This window comes from Haliotis asinina, chromosome 14 (genome assembly GCF_037392515.1).
Source record: "Haliotis asinina isolate JCU_RB_2024 chromosome 14, JCU_Hal_asi_v2, whole genome shotgun sequence".
Lineage (NCBI taxonomy): Eukaryota > Metazoa > Mollusca > Gastropoda > Lepetellida > Haliotidae > Haliotis > Haliotis asinina.
Window position 1 is genome coordinate 26,279,882 of NC_090293.1, and position 15,536 is coordinate 26,295,417.

Below are 15,536 nucleotides of genomic sequence, written 5' to 3' on the forward strand. Positions count from 1 at the left end.
CGTAATCCACACAGCGGGCCCAATTGTACTTTGTTATGTTTTCTGTTTTTGTTTGTAAGTTGTGAACTCGAGGGGAACTGTTTACTTTATCGCCGTGTGGGAGTGCTTGCTTTTACCATACACTGCCATACACTACTAAACACCACCAACACAGAAACACACCAGGTCACAAGTCCAACATTAAAACAAAGATACATCAGTACACGAGCGTATTATAATGTCTACGAACCAGAACTTACGATACAAAAGCCTACGAACATTACCAGATCACATCGCACAGACTTTTAGTTCCATGTATGAACAGTGATCACAATCCAGTGATGTCTGTAGATGAGACAAGACATTAAATGAATAGTTCCTACCAACACCAATATCACATTGAGCAAGTAAACTGACAAATGCATGTTTGAAAACAGTATCTGCAGCCAATCATATTCCTTAACCAGTTGACCATGATTGGAGCATTTGTGATGGTCAGTTTATCCCTTTTTTGGTGTTCTGATGTCGAGATTCTGCTCCCCGTGGATTGGTTGAACTGACATAGAGTAAATGCAATAAAGTCAGTATGTCAGCAGAGAGTATTTTATTAATGTGAAGCTTTTATTAACCATAACATTGGAATTAGTTGTTTTTTTTTTCTATACTGTCTTAAACATGCTTTATATATCAGTGCAGATTTAGTCCTCTGCTAAGTATAAGTAGTAAAACCAAAATGGCGGCCATCTTGGCAGCCATTTTGAATTCTTGGTAATATGGAACAATTCCATGTAACATGCTGTCACTCTAGAAGTAAACAGGAAACATAAACAACTGATTCTAGTCACAAGAATAATGTAAACGTCCAATAAATAAATCACCACCACACATTTCCATGAAAAGTTGGAGAATCGCTAAAATCCCCTGTCTCAAAGAGTAAGCTGTAAAACATTATATCACCACGACATGACCATACAAAATTACTTGTTTTATGTCCAGACCACCATTCTAGAAGAGACAAGTGTAGAAAACATCAAAAGTATCAACATTGGATGTAAATGGACATATTCGGAATTATTTTTATAAGAATTTAACTGCCGAGAAGGCAACACACGACCATTCAAGATGGACAACATATTAACTGAAAATAGTGTCAAACCAAATCAGTACTTGGGAGGATGCGACATCAGATTTTTCAGCTGCCTCCTGGACTACAACCATAAAATGTGTTCTTTTAAACGGTTTGTCTTTTGGGAGGTAGATACCGTCCGAAGCATATTTCCTAAACTATTCGTGATAACTTCATCAGATTTGGTATACATATCAAGCATGATAGATTTGCCATTTGGCGTTTGCCATTTGGGGTTTAAACTCAGATATGAATCTTTTGCGGTTTCCACCCAAATGTGCCTTAGGCTGTGGGCATGAGGATGTCATCATGTTCGGAGCTGATTTAAAAGTGCATGATAACCATGAAAACAACATGAATCGCACGTGCCCTAACAGTTACTGGTATGGCATGTACTTTGTCAAAAAGCTGAGTCTCTTTTCAGTGCTGGACAGGTCAAAGCCAAGGTCGTCAAGGCCTTCAAATATACATTCTCTCCCCACAGAGGTTACTACTGTCATATCTCCCTACGTAACCTCTGTTCTAATACGGCCATATTTCCCGGTCATCGAGAAATCCCCTTGCGGCAAAAAATCGCCACATGAATTATCTCTCCCTTGTTACTATCCAATCAGAACACGCGTTAAAAAGACTTAGCTCCAATATGGCGGCCCCCATGGAGTTTGTTCATCAACGTGCGAAGGAAAGATTCGGTATTTCACGTTTAACTGAAAAACAGAAACTGGCAATAGAGACTGCAGGGATCAATCGCCATGATGTGTATGTAGAAACAAAAACTGGTAGTGGCAAGTTTTCCCGACGCTTTCGGAAATCACCGAGATCTTGCGAATGATCACTCTTGAAACAACGTCTCTGATTGCACAACTAAATCTGAACGCCTCCAATCGCGAGTCTTGAACACTCGCACCATGAAAGGGCCGTATTAAAACAGAGGTTACGTAGGAAGATATGACAGGAGAAACCTCTGTGGGAAGAGAATATCAAATATGAGGCTTTCGGTATGTTTCGATTTATATGCTCTAAATAACTGTCATCCGCTATAATGAATTTGTTTATTTCAGTAAGTAGACCGTTGACCCATGTACATTCTTGTAATACATAATTTCATTTGACAAAGCAATATTCATGTTATACATAGTTCGCACACTTTTGATGTGATCCCGAGGGCACACTTAATAAACTGAACAGTTTTTAGAAGAAAACTGGCATCATAACACTTCATCATGTGTTTTTACCTAATGATATTTGGCTACTGATCAAACTGTAGTAAGTATAAACTTTGTAACATCACATACGCCTCACAGACAAAGAGACAATGCAACAGGTGCTCTGGGAAGTTCTTGTTACCCATATAACATATTGTTGAACCATGCTTATTATCTGTAAGTCTTTCATTGTTAAGATGGTAACAGTGTAAGTAATACAGTCTAAGTAGACATTAATATCTATTTTGTTCAAAATGTAAACTTGAAACATAAAAGCCGACATCTAATAAAGATTTGATAGTCGTGTAGTAAGCTAAATGCGATGATTCGTTCATTCCACTCATCCAATATATAAGGTTCAATGTAAAACAAATGCATGCCACCAGTGTAGCACCATTTGGGCGTCAGTTAAAGAAGACGACATTCTACTGCTGTATCACTTCTTCTCATGTGGAGAACGATCACCCTAAACAGTCCGGGATCATTTCAATTTATGCCAGTAACCAACTGCCCTGGGTTCATCTCGAGATCAGATACAGAGAAACCTCTGTGTGTCTCTCCTATGTTGCCTCAACAGCTTCTGTCTCAGAGTTACTGAAGTGTCAAAAAATATTTGTAATTAGTGCTCATTCGGTATAGGAAAAAATAAATATATTCAGATTTTGTTGGTCTTTCATACAGACCCTGAAAAATATATCCAGGAAAGCACATGCATGTCTAGAATATGTGGCAAGTCTACATTTACTCAGTGTCTTCAAAATGAAGAAAGTCTCTGGGCTCCTTTTCATTATATTTTATGACTATTTGTTGTGCGCACTGCAGTACTGTTAGCTATTTTCCGTGAAATATGTTAATTTCAGAGGCTAGTTGTCAGTATGATGTTATTGTCTTGTCGGCAGAATATTTTCATAAACTGTTTCCTTCCATAGTTTTACCTTTTTTTCGTTCATCCAGAAATAGTTCAAACTGTAGATAATTACAAATATTAAGGTATATGATTTGTACCTCCATATACCAAAATCTACATTTGAGTAGTGGGCGAACCGCGAATGATATGTTTTAGTACATAGATCAATATATACTGAGTCAAAAAAGAAATTTCACATTCTTTCTTCGGGGCACTATAAAAGAACAAGAGATGGTAAGATGGTTAAATTGTTATTATTTTATTGCTGTGATCTGTGTGATGTACTCGATACACTGACAGTGCCACAATCAGTTCCATTAGGCTACACCGCCGTTCCAAAACATGGCTATACAGAATGTCAAGTCACAAGAATAAAAACTCGAAATTTCTCAGTTCGATGTTGTGTATGGCCGCTGCGCGCATTCACCACTGCCAGACTCCGTCTCCTCATCGACTGCCTGATACTTGTGAACACGTGGTGTGGGATTCTGCGTCATTGCTCTTGCAAGGCAGCGAAACGTTCCTGCAAATTCTTAGGTTGGTTCCTAAGACCACGAGGCCTTCTCCCAAGTGCATCCCAAACGTGCTCTATTGACGGTCTTCTGCTCGTGACGTCACACGTGGAAGACCCGACCTTGGGCGATCAGAAGTGGTGCCAGTTTGTTGTAGACGACCTCGCAAGTCATATACAGTGCGACGGCTGTGCGACGTCCAATTGCTCTTGCGACGTCAATTACTGTTCTTCCCGCTTGTACATGCCAACGGCACGTTAACGTTGCCCATTCGCGGCATTTCAAGTACCGTTAGAACTGTGGTTTAAAACTGTTTTCTTTCAATACTTGAAGCCAATGCAAACACGTGCAAATGAGAAAAACTTCGATGCGCAGATCACGTGATCGAATGCTCGTGCAAAACCTGATTTGGCACTAACGTCATTTGCAGGACGAATGGATGGGTTTGGGTGGGTTTTGCTAACGTTTTTCTAGAGTCAAAAGATAGGGATCCCATTTCGGATACATAGATGTATCATCCGAGAAAAAATATTCATTATTTTTAAAAATTGCATTTTGTGAAGTTTCTTTCTTGCCTCAGTATATGTATCATAACGATTGTGAAAGAAACGTTTCTCTTCAATAAGCAAGAAGTAAGAGAAGTGTCGTATAATATCATTTTACAGATGTCACAATTAGGAGATAAACATCAAGGTGTTTATCGACATTGTAAACACAAAAGTAAACCAAAGGGGTTTTACTCTCTGCACTCGTTTACATCGAGTAGGGGTACGGTAGTGAAGTGTCATCAGCTGGCCGTTTCAGCTGGTTCCCATGGTAGCATCTGGAGTTGCTCATTTATGACGTCATTCTAACTTTACGTCACAGTATGATTTGAATGACGTCACCCTTGTTGATGACTCAACAAGACAATTGGTTATGTGTCAATACGCAGTGAATAGTCTTGCAGTTTCCGGGAATCTAATAACATTTGATCATGTTTTTCAACCAATCAGATTACAGAACACAGCAACGTTTGGTTTACAATAAGACCTGAACAAAATGTTTTTTCGGGTCTTATTCCAGTCAAAATGTATCGACCCAGACTCGTCTACCATATTAGCACTTCTCATGCATAGTGTCTTTGTTTCATTTGTATCTGTGGCATTCTAGATATCTGACATACAGACTGACTGAATGTTGTGACAGTTTTGGCGCTGTCATGTATCCGTTCCACTATTATTACCGTGTCCTGTTGTTTTAACCACAGTAACAACAAACACGGTAAGTGTGTTGAGTCAAATTCAGAGTTGTGCTCAGAAATATTACTTTAATAAATTTCATGTTGCATGGAGATTTGTGTGTAGCATTTGCATCCGTCTCATTAAAATTGGTTCACATTCAACCATTCATTCAGTATTGTTAGTGAAAATTTAAACGTTGTTTGTTTCTTCTTTAACGCAGCACTCGATATTCCAGCCATATGACTGCGATCGGTAGATTATCAGGTCTGCACCAGACAATCAAGTGATCAATATCAGAAGCATGTGTTTACGCAATTTGGATGCGATGACAAGAGCGACACTGACCACACGATCCAGAGAGTCGACTCTTGCGACAAGCATTGTTTGCTAAAGACCAGTTCTAACCCGAATCTTCACGGCGCTAAAATCTTAGTTAATGTTGTTTATGGTGGCATCTTTTAAGCCTGAACTACACAACCAGTGGTTAATATTATGAACAACGTCTCAGGCGGCCAGGGTGACATTGTCAGATGCCAGGTATGGCATCCCTGTTATGGGTTATGGTGACCTACCTTCAGTTGTTGTCGATCTATAGTCCGTATTTATATTGTATCGTCCTTAGTAGCCTTAGATTTAATTACCTTTATATATATATATATATACACACACACACACACACACACACATGTCTCTCTCTCTCTATATATATATATATATATATATGTCTGTGTCTGTGTGTGTGTGTGTGTGTGTGTGTGTGTGTGTGTGTGTGTGTGTGTGTGCGTGTTTGTGAGTGATAATCTAGTTGTTTTACTGCCCTTCGTTGACATATGTTTATAATTTAATTTTCAATCATTACAGATCTAAACCTTGTTTTAGTCAAGGCTGAAATATTGCCTATGTGACTTAAAATATCTTAACTCACACTCTCACCTCACCCAATATGGGTCTAAACGTCGTAACAGAAAATTATGTAACAATAGTATTTTCATGTGCAACTGTGTTTAACTGTGTTGAGAGGACAGGCAAAGATGCAATTTTACTCTTGACTGATATTCTTGTGAAAATACTATTTTTTTCTAGCGACGTCCAATTAGTGAGTGAGTTAGAGAGTGAATTAGTTTTACGCAGCACTCAGTAACATTCCAGCTATATGGAGGTGGTCTGTAAAAAGTCCAATCTGGACCATACAATTCATTGATCAACATCGTGACATCCAGTAAGATGGATCGGAGGGAAAAGTACAGTTTAAGCCTACCATGTCTTACCAAATGAGTTTTGTTTTCTTACTCTGGAACCCGTGAAGATCCCAGTTAGAATTGATCTTCAGTAACCCATGCTTGTCGTAAGAGGCGACTTACGGGATCGAGTGGCCAGGCTCGCTGTCACAACAACAGTATCACAACTGTGCTCATGCTGTTGATCACATGATAATCTCGTCCAGACTCGATTATTTGCAGACCGCTGGGATATTGCTGAGTGTGGCGTAAAACTAAACTCACTTTCTCTTATTCTGAAAACCACACAGTTACTGCATTAACGTGTTGTTTTGTTCCCGGCAATGGAAAATAGCATCAGCTGGAAGGAATTAGTTATATTGAACCGTTTTAGATAATTACAGTATTTCGGCGCTAAGTAGTAAACAGCTACTTTGTTCCATTTCCCTTAAAGTGTCTTTCAAATTTCTTTTATTTTAGTATCATAAAACAACAAAAGTATATCCTCCGGCGAGTGTTTATTGTTTTTGGGTTTTTTTCTTATTATTATTTTTTTCAGCGGACCAACAGACCCGTGCCAGTTATTTTCAGACACTTTGTTTCCATAGACTTACATGTTGATTTATTGTAGCATAAATAATTTCCATCAATGTCATTTTCGTAAGATCCAAGTCAAAGTTTGCTTATTTGTGAGGAAGAATCATTTTACTTATAAATCACATAACTTCTGTTTTAATTTTCCGTTGCTTATTTATCTGATGGCAACAAGCTGCACATAGTGCCGAGAAATCCTTCAACATGGCTGCCTGTGGTATTGTGCATCTTGGAACAATGCGTAAGTTGATAAATGTGATGTCATTAGTTAAATGGTGGTCGGAAAACTGAACAGAAATTATGTCTGCAGAGTAGAGATGATTTCACATTTGACTGTCAAATTTAACAAAGATCCATCTTAAACTCGCTTCATGAAAATTATTTGTGCTACACTGATATAACATGTAAGTCTTTGGATCCGCCCATGGGTCTGTAGCATCCACCTTTTCCTACAGTCTTGGAGTCAACAGTTATTGTAGTTCGTTTCATTAGTTATACACATCACATGTGCACCTTGTTAGACGAGTGAACATTATCCAATTAGTCTCCACAAAGACATCAGTGGTTTCGCATGTTTCTCATCTGGAACCTTAACCTGTAAGAATTTGTGGTGTCCTCAAGCTTTATATATTGATGGAATACTAACAGCGACTCACTCAATAAGCTGAAAGTGGGCTAGGGTAAAGTTACGAACAATCACAAGTTGTATAACCAGTTGTATTAAATTTTTATATGTCGACTACTGGGTAAAAGTCTTAAAACCTATTTGCGTCATCGTGTAAACGAAATCGCTTAGCTTCGGAAACATGTTTTTTACATATATATATACAAATGTAGATATATAAAGGTCAATCTGACCTGATGATGATGGTGGTGGTGGTGATAACAATCACTGGCTTTTCTGGCCCAAACTCGACAATTTACACACCACTTTCATACAAATGAATCCCGCATGAATCCAAACAATAAAAAAATCAAGTGTAGATTAAACTTAAGTTAGTAAAAGAACAGATATAAAGAAGAACATTTTGTCTTATATTAGAATGCCAACTTCTAAATGCCTCTCAAGAACCTCATCGACACAATTAAGTTGTAACAATCTGTCAAGTCACAGGAGTCAGGGATCTCTAATTACCACCGGGGACAATACCCCTACTGTTAAACCATGCCGTTTGTCACCCAAAACCCGTGTAAGTACCATATACAACCAGGGAGTATTATATACAGCGATACCACCCTGCCTCCGAATCCTTCGGTTAAATAGGTCAATTGGCTCTCTGTCAGCATCGTGGCATAATGGAGTGCACTGAACAAGACTGTCAAATCTTTTCATCACTGCGATTGATCGGTTTAATTTTAAAATCGATAATCAATATCAGCGTTTCCGTCGCCACATGAAGCACAGCATTATTGTTTATGGTTGAAGCTGAACTTTATCCCCTCCACAGCTACTACTATCATCAAATCAAGGCCGATGACAGCTTCTTCTCTGACAAGTCTCCCTTACTGCTTAAATCATGACGTAATCTTGTCTTAAATCCTTTTAAAAACATGTTAGGGGCGGTAGAGTAGCACAGTGGTTAAAGCGTTAGCTCGTCAAGCCGAAGACCCGGGTTCCATTCCCCACATGGGTACAATATGTGAAGCCCATTTCTGGTGTTCACAATATTGTTGGGAGCGGCGTAAAACCATACTCACGCACTTTAAACATGCAGTGTTGAGGCAACTGATATGTTACTGTTATCGATCTGTTTCGCTAATCCTTATACCCATTCACTGTTAAGCATTTAGATCTACTGATCTGTTTCTGCTGGCGATGCTTTACTTCTAATGATCTGTTTTTATTGCTGATCATTTACTTCTGATGATCGATTATACTGTTACTGATCTCAGCTACTTCGAACGATTTGTCACTATTGATCACCCGTTACTGTAATTTATATGTAACTATTGCCGGAGAGTTACTACGGATACTTGAAGAGCCGGCTTAGACATGCTCTTCAGCAACCCATGCTTGCAACATATGCAATATAGTAGCCTGTCTGTAGCCGAGTAGTGAGTGGTTACTTTTGTTACTTGTTACTGTTCTATTGTTGTTACTTTGGGTTGATATATTACTGATATGTTACTGTTGTCAATACAACGTTGATCTTCTTCAACACTGGCCACATTCAACAGCATAACTCCGCGAGTTTATTGGCCTTTGTCTCTGAACCAGTGACGTTCGGGTTTGAAATGATCTTCCGTAACACATGCTTGTCGGGAGAGGGGACAAACCGGATCGGTCGGTGACTTGGCTGACACATGTCATTGTATCCAAGTTGTGTAGAACGATGCTCATGCTGTTGGTCACTGGGTTGTCTGGTCCAGATTTGAGTATTCACGGACCGCTGCCATATAGCTGGAATATTGCTGCGAGCGGTGTAAAACTTAACTCACTCACTCACTACCTATCTCTGAGAGCACATGCAGCACATGTAGAGTCTCCCCAGGCACGTGACTTTGTTTTGAATATGCCACTGTTTACCTTGGAGTTAAAAACACCGAACGCGCTTGTACAAGTAGTGCTGTCTTACTGGTAATGATTGCGTACTGTCAGTGATCTATTACTAACATGCGATCTGTTACCGTCAATGATCTGTTACTATCAGTTATCCCTCACTGCCAGTGGTCAGTTTTTATTGTTCGGTCGGCGAAATTACATTTTCAATATGGCCACTGTGGTCAGCCATACTGGACGTTTCCGAAAACCTATAACACCATAATGATCATAGATAGAAATGCCCCTTCAGCAATTATGCAACCATTCTACCATAACAGATAACAATCAGCAAGGCATGTGGGTCTGCACTCCCACATACTACAATAATGAGTCAATGCACAATGAGCTGCATTTAAAACATAATGCTCCACCAACATAATGCTCCATGTATTTAAACTTGAACTTGTTCATTTATTTCATCATTGACCTAATTAACAAACACGGATATCTGGGTTTCTTTGAATCTCATCTAATCATTACAAGCTTTCTTCAATGACATTCCGATCCGCCCTCTTCATTCACTGTTATTGAGTTAACGATGGAATGCAAGGCTTGACACACCTGTATGAGCGTCCCAGGTAAACGCACCTGAAATGTCATCAGCCATTGTCCTCGCCAGGGGAGGGAACTGGAACAGCGAGGTGTGCAATTTATAAGTTTCAAAATGGCGGCCGATGTCCCAAAAGGGGACAGGCTTCCCCCGGATTGGAATTATTCAGTGACAAGGGACGGCAGAGTGTTTTTCATCAAGTAGGTGTATTTTGGCAGTCGACACCTGGCATGCGCGTTAGTTATTGAACATCAAAGTCGTGTGACGACAGGTGAATTCATCACGAATATTTGTCATACTTTCTCTTTTTGCAGCGAGCGATCACAAACTACGACATGGCTTCACCCATTAACTGGGCGTCCAGTGCAGACCGGCAACAGCCCCGCTTCAGGTAATACTCACCTGTAATTAGTAATTACACCTGTAATGCACATGCATACTCGTGTTGCCATATTGTGTATTTTACGCGTGTTTCAATGCCGAGTACAGTTCTGTGTGTTGAGGTCAATAAACATAGCACAGCACTCAACTGTCAGAATACAATCTCAACCATGACCCTGTTTTGTTCAATTGTTGAACATTAAAAAGGTTAGGTCAGATTAACCCTCGGCTGGAGCACCTGTTGAAATTATAGGCCTTATTAGATTTAACGATGAACAAATGGTGAAGGTTGAATAAGCAGAAAATCACACCTGCTTGTGTAAAACTGAAATTATACAAACATCAGAAAGTTGAGTAAGTTTCTCTCTGCATTAATGATTGCGTCCATGAGTTGACTGAAAATGATGCTCTTTTTATTTCTGCAAACGTTTCCCAACTTGCATGTGCCGTTTATAAGTTTCATGAGTGACAGGCAAACTTTTCCTATTTTTAATTTGTGGGGAAACATTAATTATCATGTATGATCACCAGTAGTGGCAGCATATTTGTTAACATGTTTAAGAGTGTGAATAATTCTACAAGGGAGCATTATATCAACATATGCAATATATTTTATCCTCAAAAATCATTATTTTGATCAAAAATATTAATACATGAACTGTATACATATACTCTACCACCTGAAAAATTCAGATTATATATAATTTTGAAAATCCATCAAATGTCTCTCTTGGGTGAAAAAAGGCAACTTATAAAGGTCACATGTACATAAATAATATGAATATCTTGTGAACATGTCAGTGGATGAATGTTAGGTAAGCATCTTAAAATAGTAATGATCAATATTAGTGTCAGTATATGATATGTATACAATGACTGATGCAGGTAATGTTGCATACTCAAAATGTAGTTAATGGTGACAGACACTGGTGTGTTATACCTTCTTATATCATGTTTATATTTAGACATATTATATCAATATTTTATACACCTGTATGTAGCAGGGCGTGGAGTCATCCCAAAGATGACATCCTTACCTTGTCAGCTTGCTGATGGGGTTAACCTCTTTGGTCATGTGGACAAGGCGTCCGACTTCGGATCAGAGGGTCCGTCGTTCGAATCCCAGCACGGGACTCGGAAATTTTGTGGCCGCTACATTGGCGCCCAACGTGGGGCTGAGCACGTTCATATGAAATTTGAACAAAATAAGCCTCAGTACCCAACTATGCGGCCCGGGACGTGCCTTCTGTTGACGGGGGAGTATGTAGCAGGGCGTGGAGTCATCCCACAGATGACATCCTTACCTTGTCAGCTTGCTGATGGGGTTAACCTCTTTGGTCATGTGGACAAGGCGTCCGACTTCGGATCAGAGGGTCCGTCATTCGAATCCCAGCACAGGACTCGGAAATTTTGTGGCCGCTACATGTATGTAATATCTCACAACACATACAGTATTATTTCCTTTTTCTTAATAATGACAAGGACATTTCTTAGTTAAATGCACTGAATTCTGGGGGCTTGTTCAACAATGTTCAAAGTGCTACAATGTGAATATTATTACCATTGTTAACCCAAGCTGCCTGAGCCTGGGTTACCATTTTTAGAGTACAGTTTTCTCTGAAGATACCCATTTCACAATATATTATTTCAGTATATTTTCTGAACAATTATATTTGCCTGTGGATAACCTAGTGGTTGATGTGCTTCTTTAAGCCAAAGACCATGTTCCATTTCTCATGTTTACCAGGAATGGAGCCCATTTTTGTTTTCATCCACCATCGATCGAAAATTGCTGAAAGCATCATAAAAACATACCTTCTGAGCAAATATATAAAGGTACTGGGAAAATAATGAATATTGATTTAATAGGATGGAGCAAGTCGTCAGTGTTTTTTTTTCTCTTGTGATCAGAATCGAAAAGTTGGATATACACAACTTGAATCAAAGTGTTGGATTGTGGACTTGATGTAGTATCCCATGAGTCAGTCTAAATATCATGAGACATACAATGCTATTGTATTGTCGACTTACACAAGCTTGGGGTGTTAGATCTGCTTTATTGATTTCCTTCTTGTATTGAAAGTGTATTGTACACATGTGCACTGTATTTTCAACATCAACAGAATGCTTCCTCATTGCTTGCAAGTATGTCATAATGATTTATCATCAATGCTTGAGCATTTATTTGTGTTGGGTATGTTACCAGCATCAAACTGGAACCAAATTGTTATTTTTCTGACGGTATGAATGATATAGTGCACAAAAGAAAGACACCTTATGTCATATTTGGAAGTCGCGGTGGCTGAGCGGGCTAGGCGGCTGACTTTGTGTGCTGGCGATTAGGTGCCTGACTCTGAGGGTGCGGGTTCGAATCCCGGATGGGACTCAGCCGAAAAAAGTACTAGAATTTGTACTTTACTAAGAAAGTGAAATCCCAAATATGACATATGTTGCATTTGACCACTTTCTAAATGGCATCGTGTAATCAAAAGAAAGACACTGCTACAATGATTGATTTAGTACTCAAATTTCAGGTTTTTAGTTGCAAATAAGAAAAATATATTTATTTAATCTTATTTATCTGTCTTTTTTATTTTTCATGGAGAAGAGAAACCATAATATATTCAAACTTAACATATTACAATAGATCTGATTTTGAGGAATAAATTTATGATGAAGTTGATGTGGTTAGACATTGAGTATAGACAGCTACAAACTAGTACAAGTGTACTATGGAAATGTTTTTTGGTAAGTGTAACACTGTGTAATCATAACAAACAAGGGAATATAGTGTACTGTAACACTGTATAAAATTATAAACAATGTTGGAACAAGGGTATTTCTGTTCTGGAACACTGTATTAAAATAAACAATGTTGCAACAAGGCTTTATATTGTATTGTATGATAATTATAAACAATGCAGAAACAAGTGGGATTTTGTGTTCAGCAGTCTGGGCAATTTATCATATCCAAATTTGTATCAGTGTTCCTGGTGGTAATCTCAAGATCGTCTGATCTCCTTTTTTACAAGCCAGTGTCTGGAATATTGCTCAGTGCAGTGTTAAAACAATGCAAACAAAACACATGTCTATATATATCTATATGTCGTGACAGTCTGTCACAGTTGTTCAAACATTAGAGGATGCATCGAACTTCAAACTTGTGACTTGATATTTCATTATTGCCAGTGTAATTACCTGGACAATGTAACTATAGTCACTGTCTGTGTTAATTGGCTTCATAACTGGTACTCTGTGATGTTATCACAATATAACTAGAATCAACATGATCATGATAAAACCCAGCCCACACTCTTAGCATCTGTAGGGATATGGTGTGTCAACTTGTCAGGTGTTTTCTTTTCATGGCATAAATAGGAAAACATCTGTATTGTTTTGTGCAATGGATCAAGAACTTTGGCACGAAGGCAATTAAAACATTGATTCACTTTGTGTTTGGCTGTTGTCCAACTGCTGATATTGCTTAGGAATGAAGACATACAAGCAAACAACATATTGTAACTTATGTCAGTCAAAACATATTCAGACTAAAATAATAATGGGAACTATTGCTTCATAGGTTTCTAATTTTGTTTCAGTATTTTAATGCATTTATAACGATGCCAGTGATTTATGTATTTACACCCCCTAGAGTATATGTGATATATAAGTTCAAATTGCATGTGGTCAATGATTGAATCTGTGTATTGCATACAGGCAGGCAGACACATAGGTGTCAATGAACCAGACATTAGACTTTCTCTGTGAAAGAGGCTGCTTACCACAATCAACAAGTTTTTAACGTAATGAGTAGATTATTTACTTGTTTGTGTACACAAGATTAGACTACTGCTCACGATTTCATACTCCAGGCATGCATTCTGTTTCAAGCTCCGCAAACCTATTCACTGCGCATGCGTCATGGGCGCAGCGCAGCACAGCTGTTGAAACCACTTTTTCCCCTAGCGCTGGGGGAAATTTAGTGAATCTTTTGAACTCTGATTTCACTGGGTTTTTTTCATTGCGTTTTTTTTTCAACTTTATAGGTTGAATTGGAATTTTGATGATTTGTTTTGGTAAGAGAATACCGAAAGGTATCAGAATCTGCAAAGATGTATTTTACGTTGCATGTGACCTTTAAGTCAATAAAAACATATACAAAATAAATAGAAAAAAGTTGAACAGATATGACTTGTTGGCACATTCTGTTGTTGACAGGGACTCTTGCATACAAGTTACAGCCTATTCTGCTAAGTCCTAAAGCTCTTGGAAGCACAGGGCTGTGGGGTAACCTAGTAGTTCAACTTCAAGTATCCGCTTGTCATGCTGAAGACCGGAGTTCGATTCCCTACATGGGTATAATGTGTGAAGCCCATTTCTGGTGTCCCTTGCTGTGATAGTGCTGAAATATTGCTAAAAGCAGCTTAAAAACCATACTCACTCACTCTCACTTACTTTGAAGCACATGGTGTGTCTTCAAACTTGAGCCTTTGCTGTGGAATACCATATTTCCTGTAATAGTTGTGAAGTGTCTAATAAGCGCCAACCTCTAATATAGTAACAAGCATGAACACTTAGTAGAGGAAATACAACATGCCTCTATTTGCACCAGTTTCATGTGGTACCCAGTAGGATAAACAGTTAACCAACAGTTTACCTTCAAGCACCTGACATGACTTAGCTTTGTTGCAAATTCCTGGGGGAACTATAGACATAATTGCATTGACCTGGCTTGTATTGTTGTTGAGCATGCACTGAGTGTATGGAAACTTGTTCAATATAAATGCACACATTATCTGCCTGCTGATCTATTGATGATGTTAATGCCAGTACTTTTTGATGACACATCTGAGGGATCAGCTGTGATGCTCTGGTAGATACTCAGAGCAGGGAGTTAGTACATTGCACACGGTATGGAAATATTGATTAATGTAACAATCATTTAATATAGTTAATTATGTATATGTACTGTCAGCTGCCAAGGGATAAGCTGATTAAGCTAATTTGAAATTAAGAGAGAGAGTTATAGGTCAAAGGCAACTTAAAGTGACTTGAAAAAAGGGTCTGTTTGTTTGAATAACAAGAAAATGGGGCAGTGGGGTAGTTTTACGGTTAAAGTGTCTTCTCGTCACACCAAGACCAAGGTTTGATTCTCCACATGGGTACAACGTGTGAAGCATCATATTGCTGGAATAATGCCAGTTAGAAGCATAAATCCAGAGTGACTGACTCCCTGACTCCCTGACTCACTTGTTACAATCAGATAATTTACTCTTCTACAGTACCTCTGTATGTGAAGA

At 38.7% G+C, this 15,536-nt stretch overlaps 1 protein-coding gene across 3 annotated transcripts in view; it reads left to right on the plus strand.

Moving 5' to 3' along the window:
• Positions 1 to 9,969: 9,969 nt before the first annotated feature.
• Positions 9,970 to 15,536, plus strand: part of LOC137261481 (uncharacterized) — an 82,012-nt gene continuing 76,445 nt past the window's right edge. For all 3 annotated transcript variants that reach the window (XM_067799234.1, XM_067799235.1, XM_067799236.1), the window contains exons 1-2: positions 9,970 to 10,055; positions 10,170 to 10,246. In XM_067799234.1, the coding sequence (XP_067655335.1) occupies positions 9,970 to 10,055; positions 10,170 to 10,246 (163 nt within the window). The remainder of the gene's footprint in view (positions 10,056 to 10,169; positions 10,247 to 15,536) is intronic.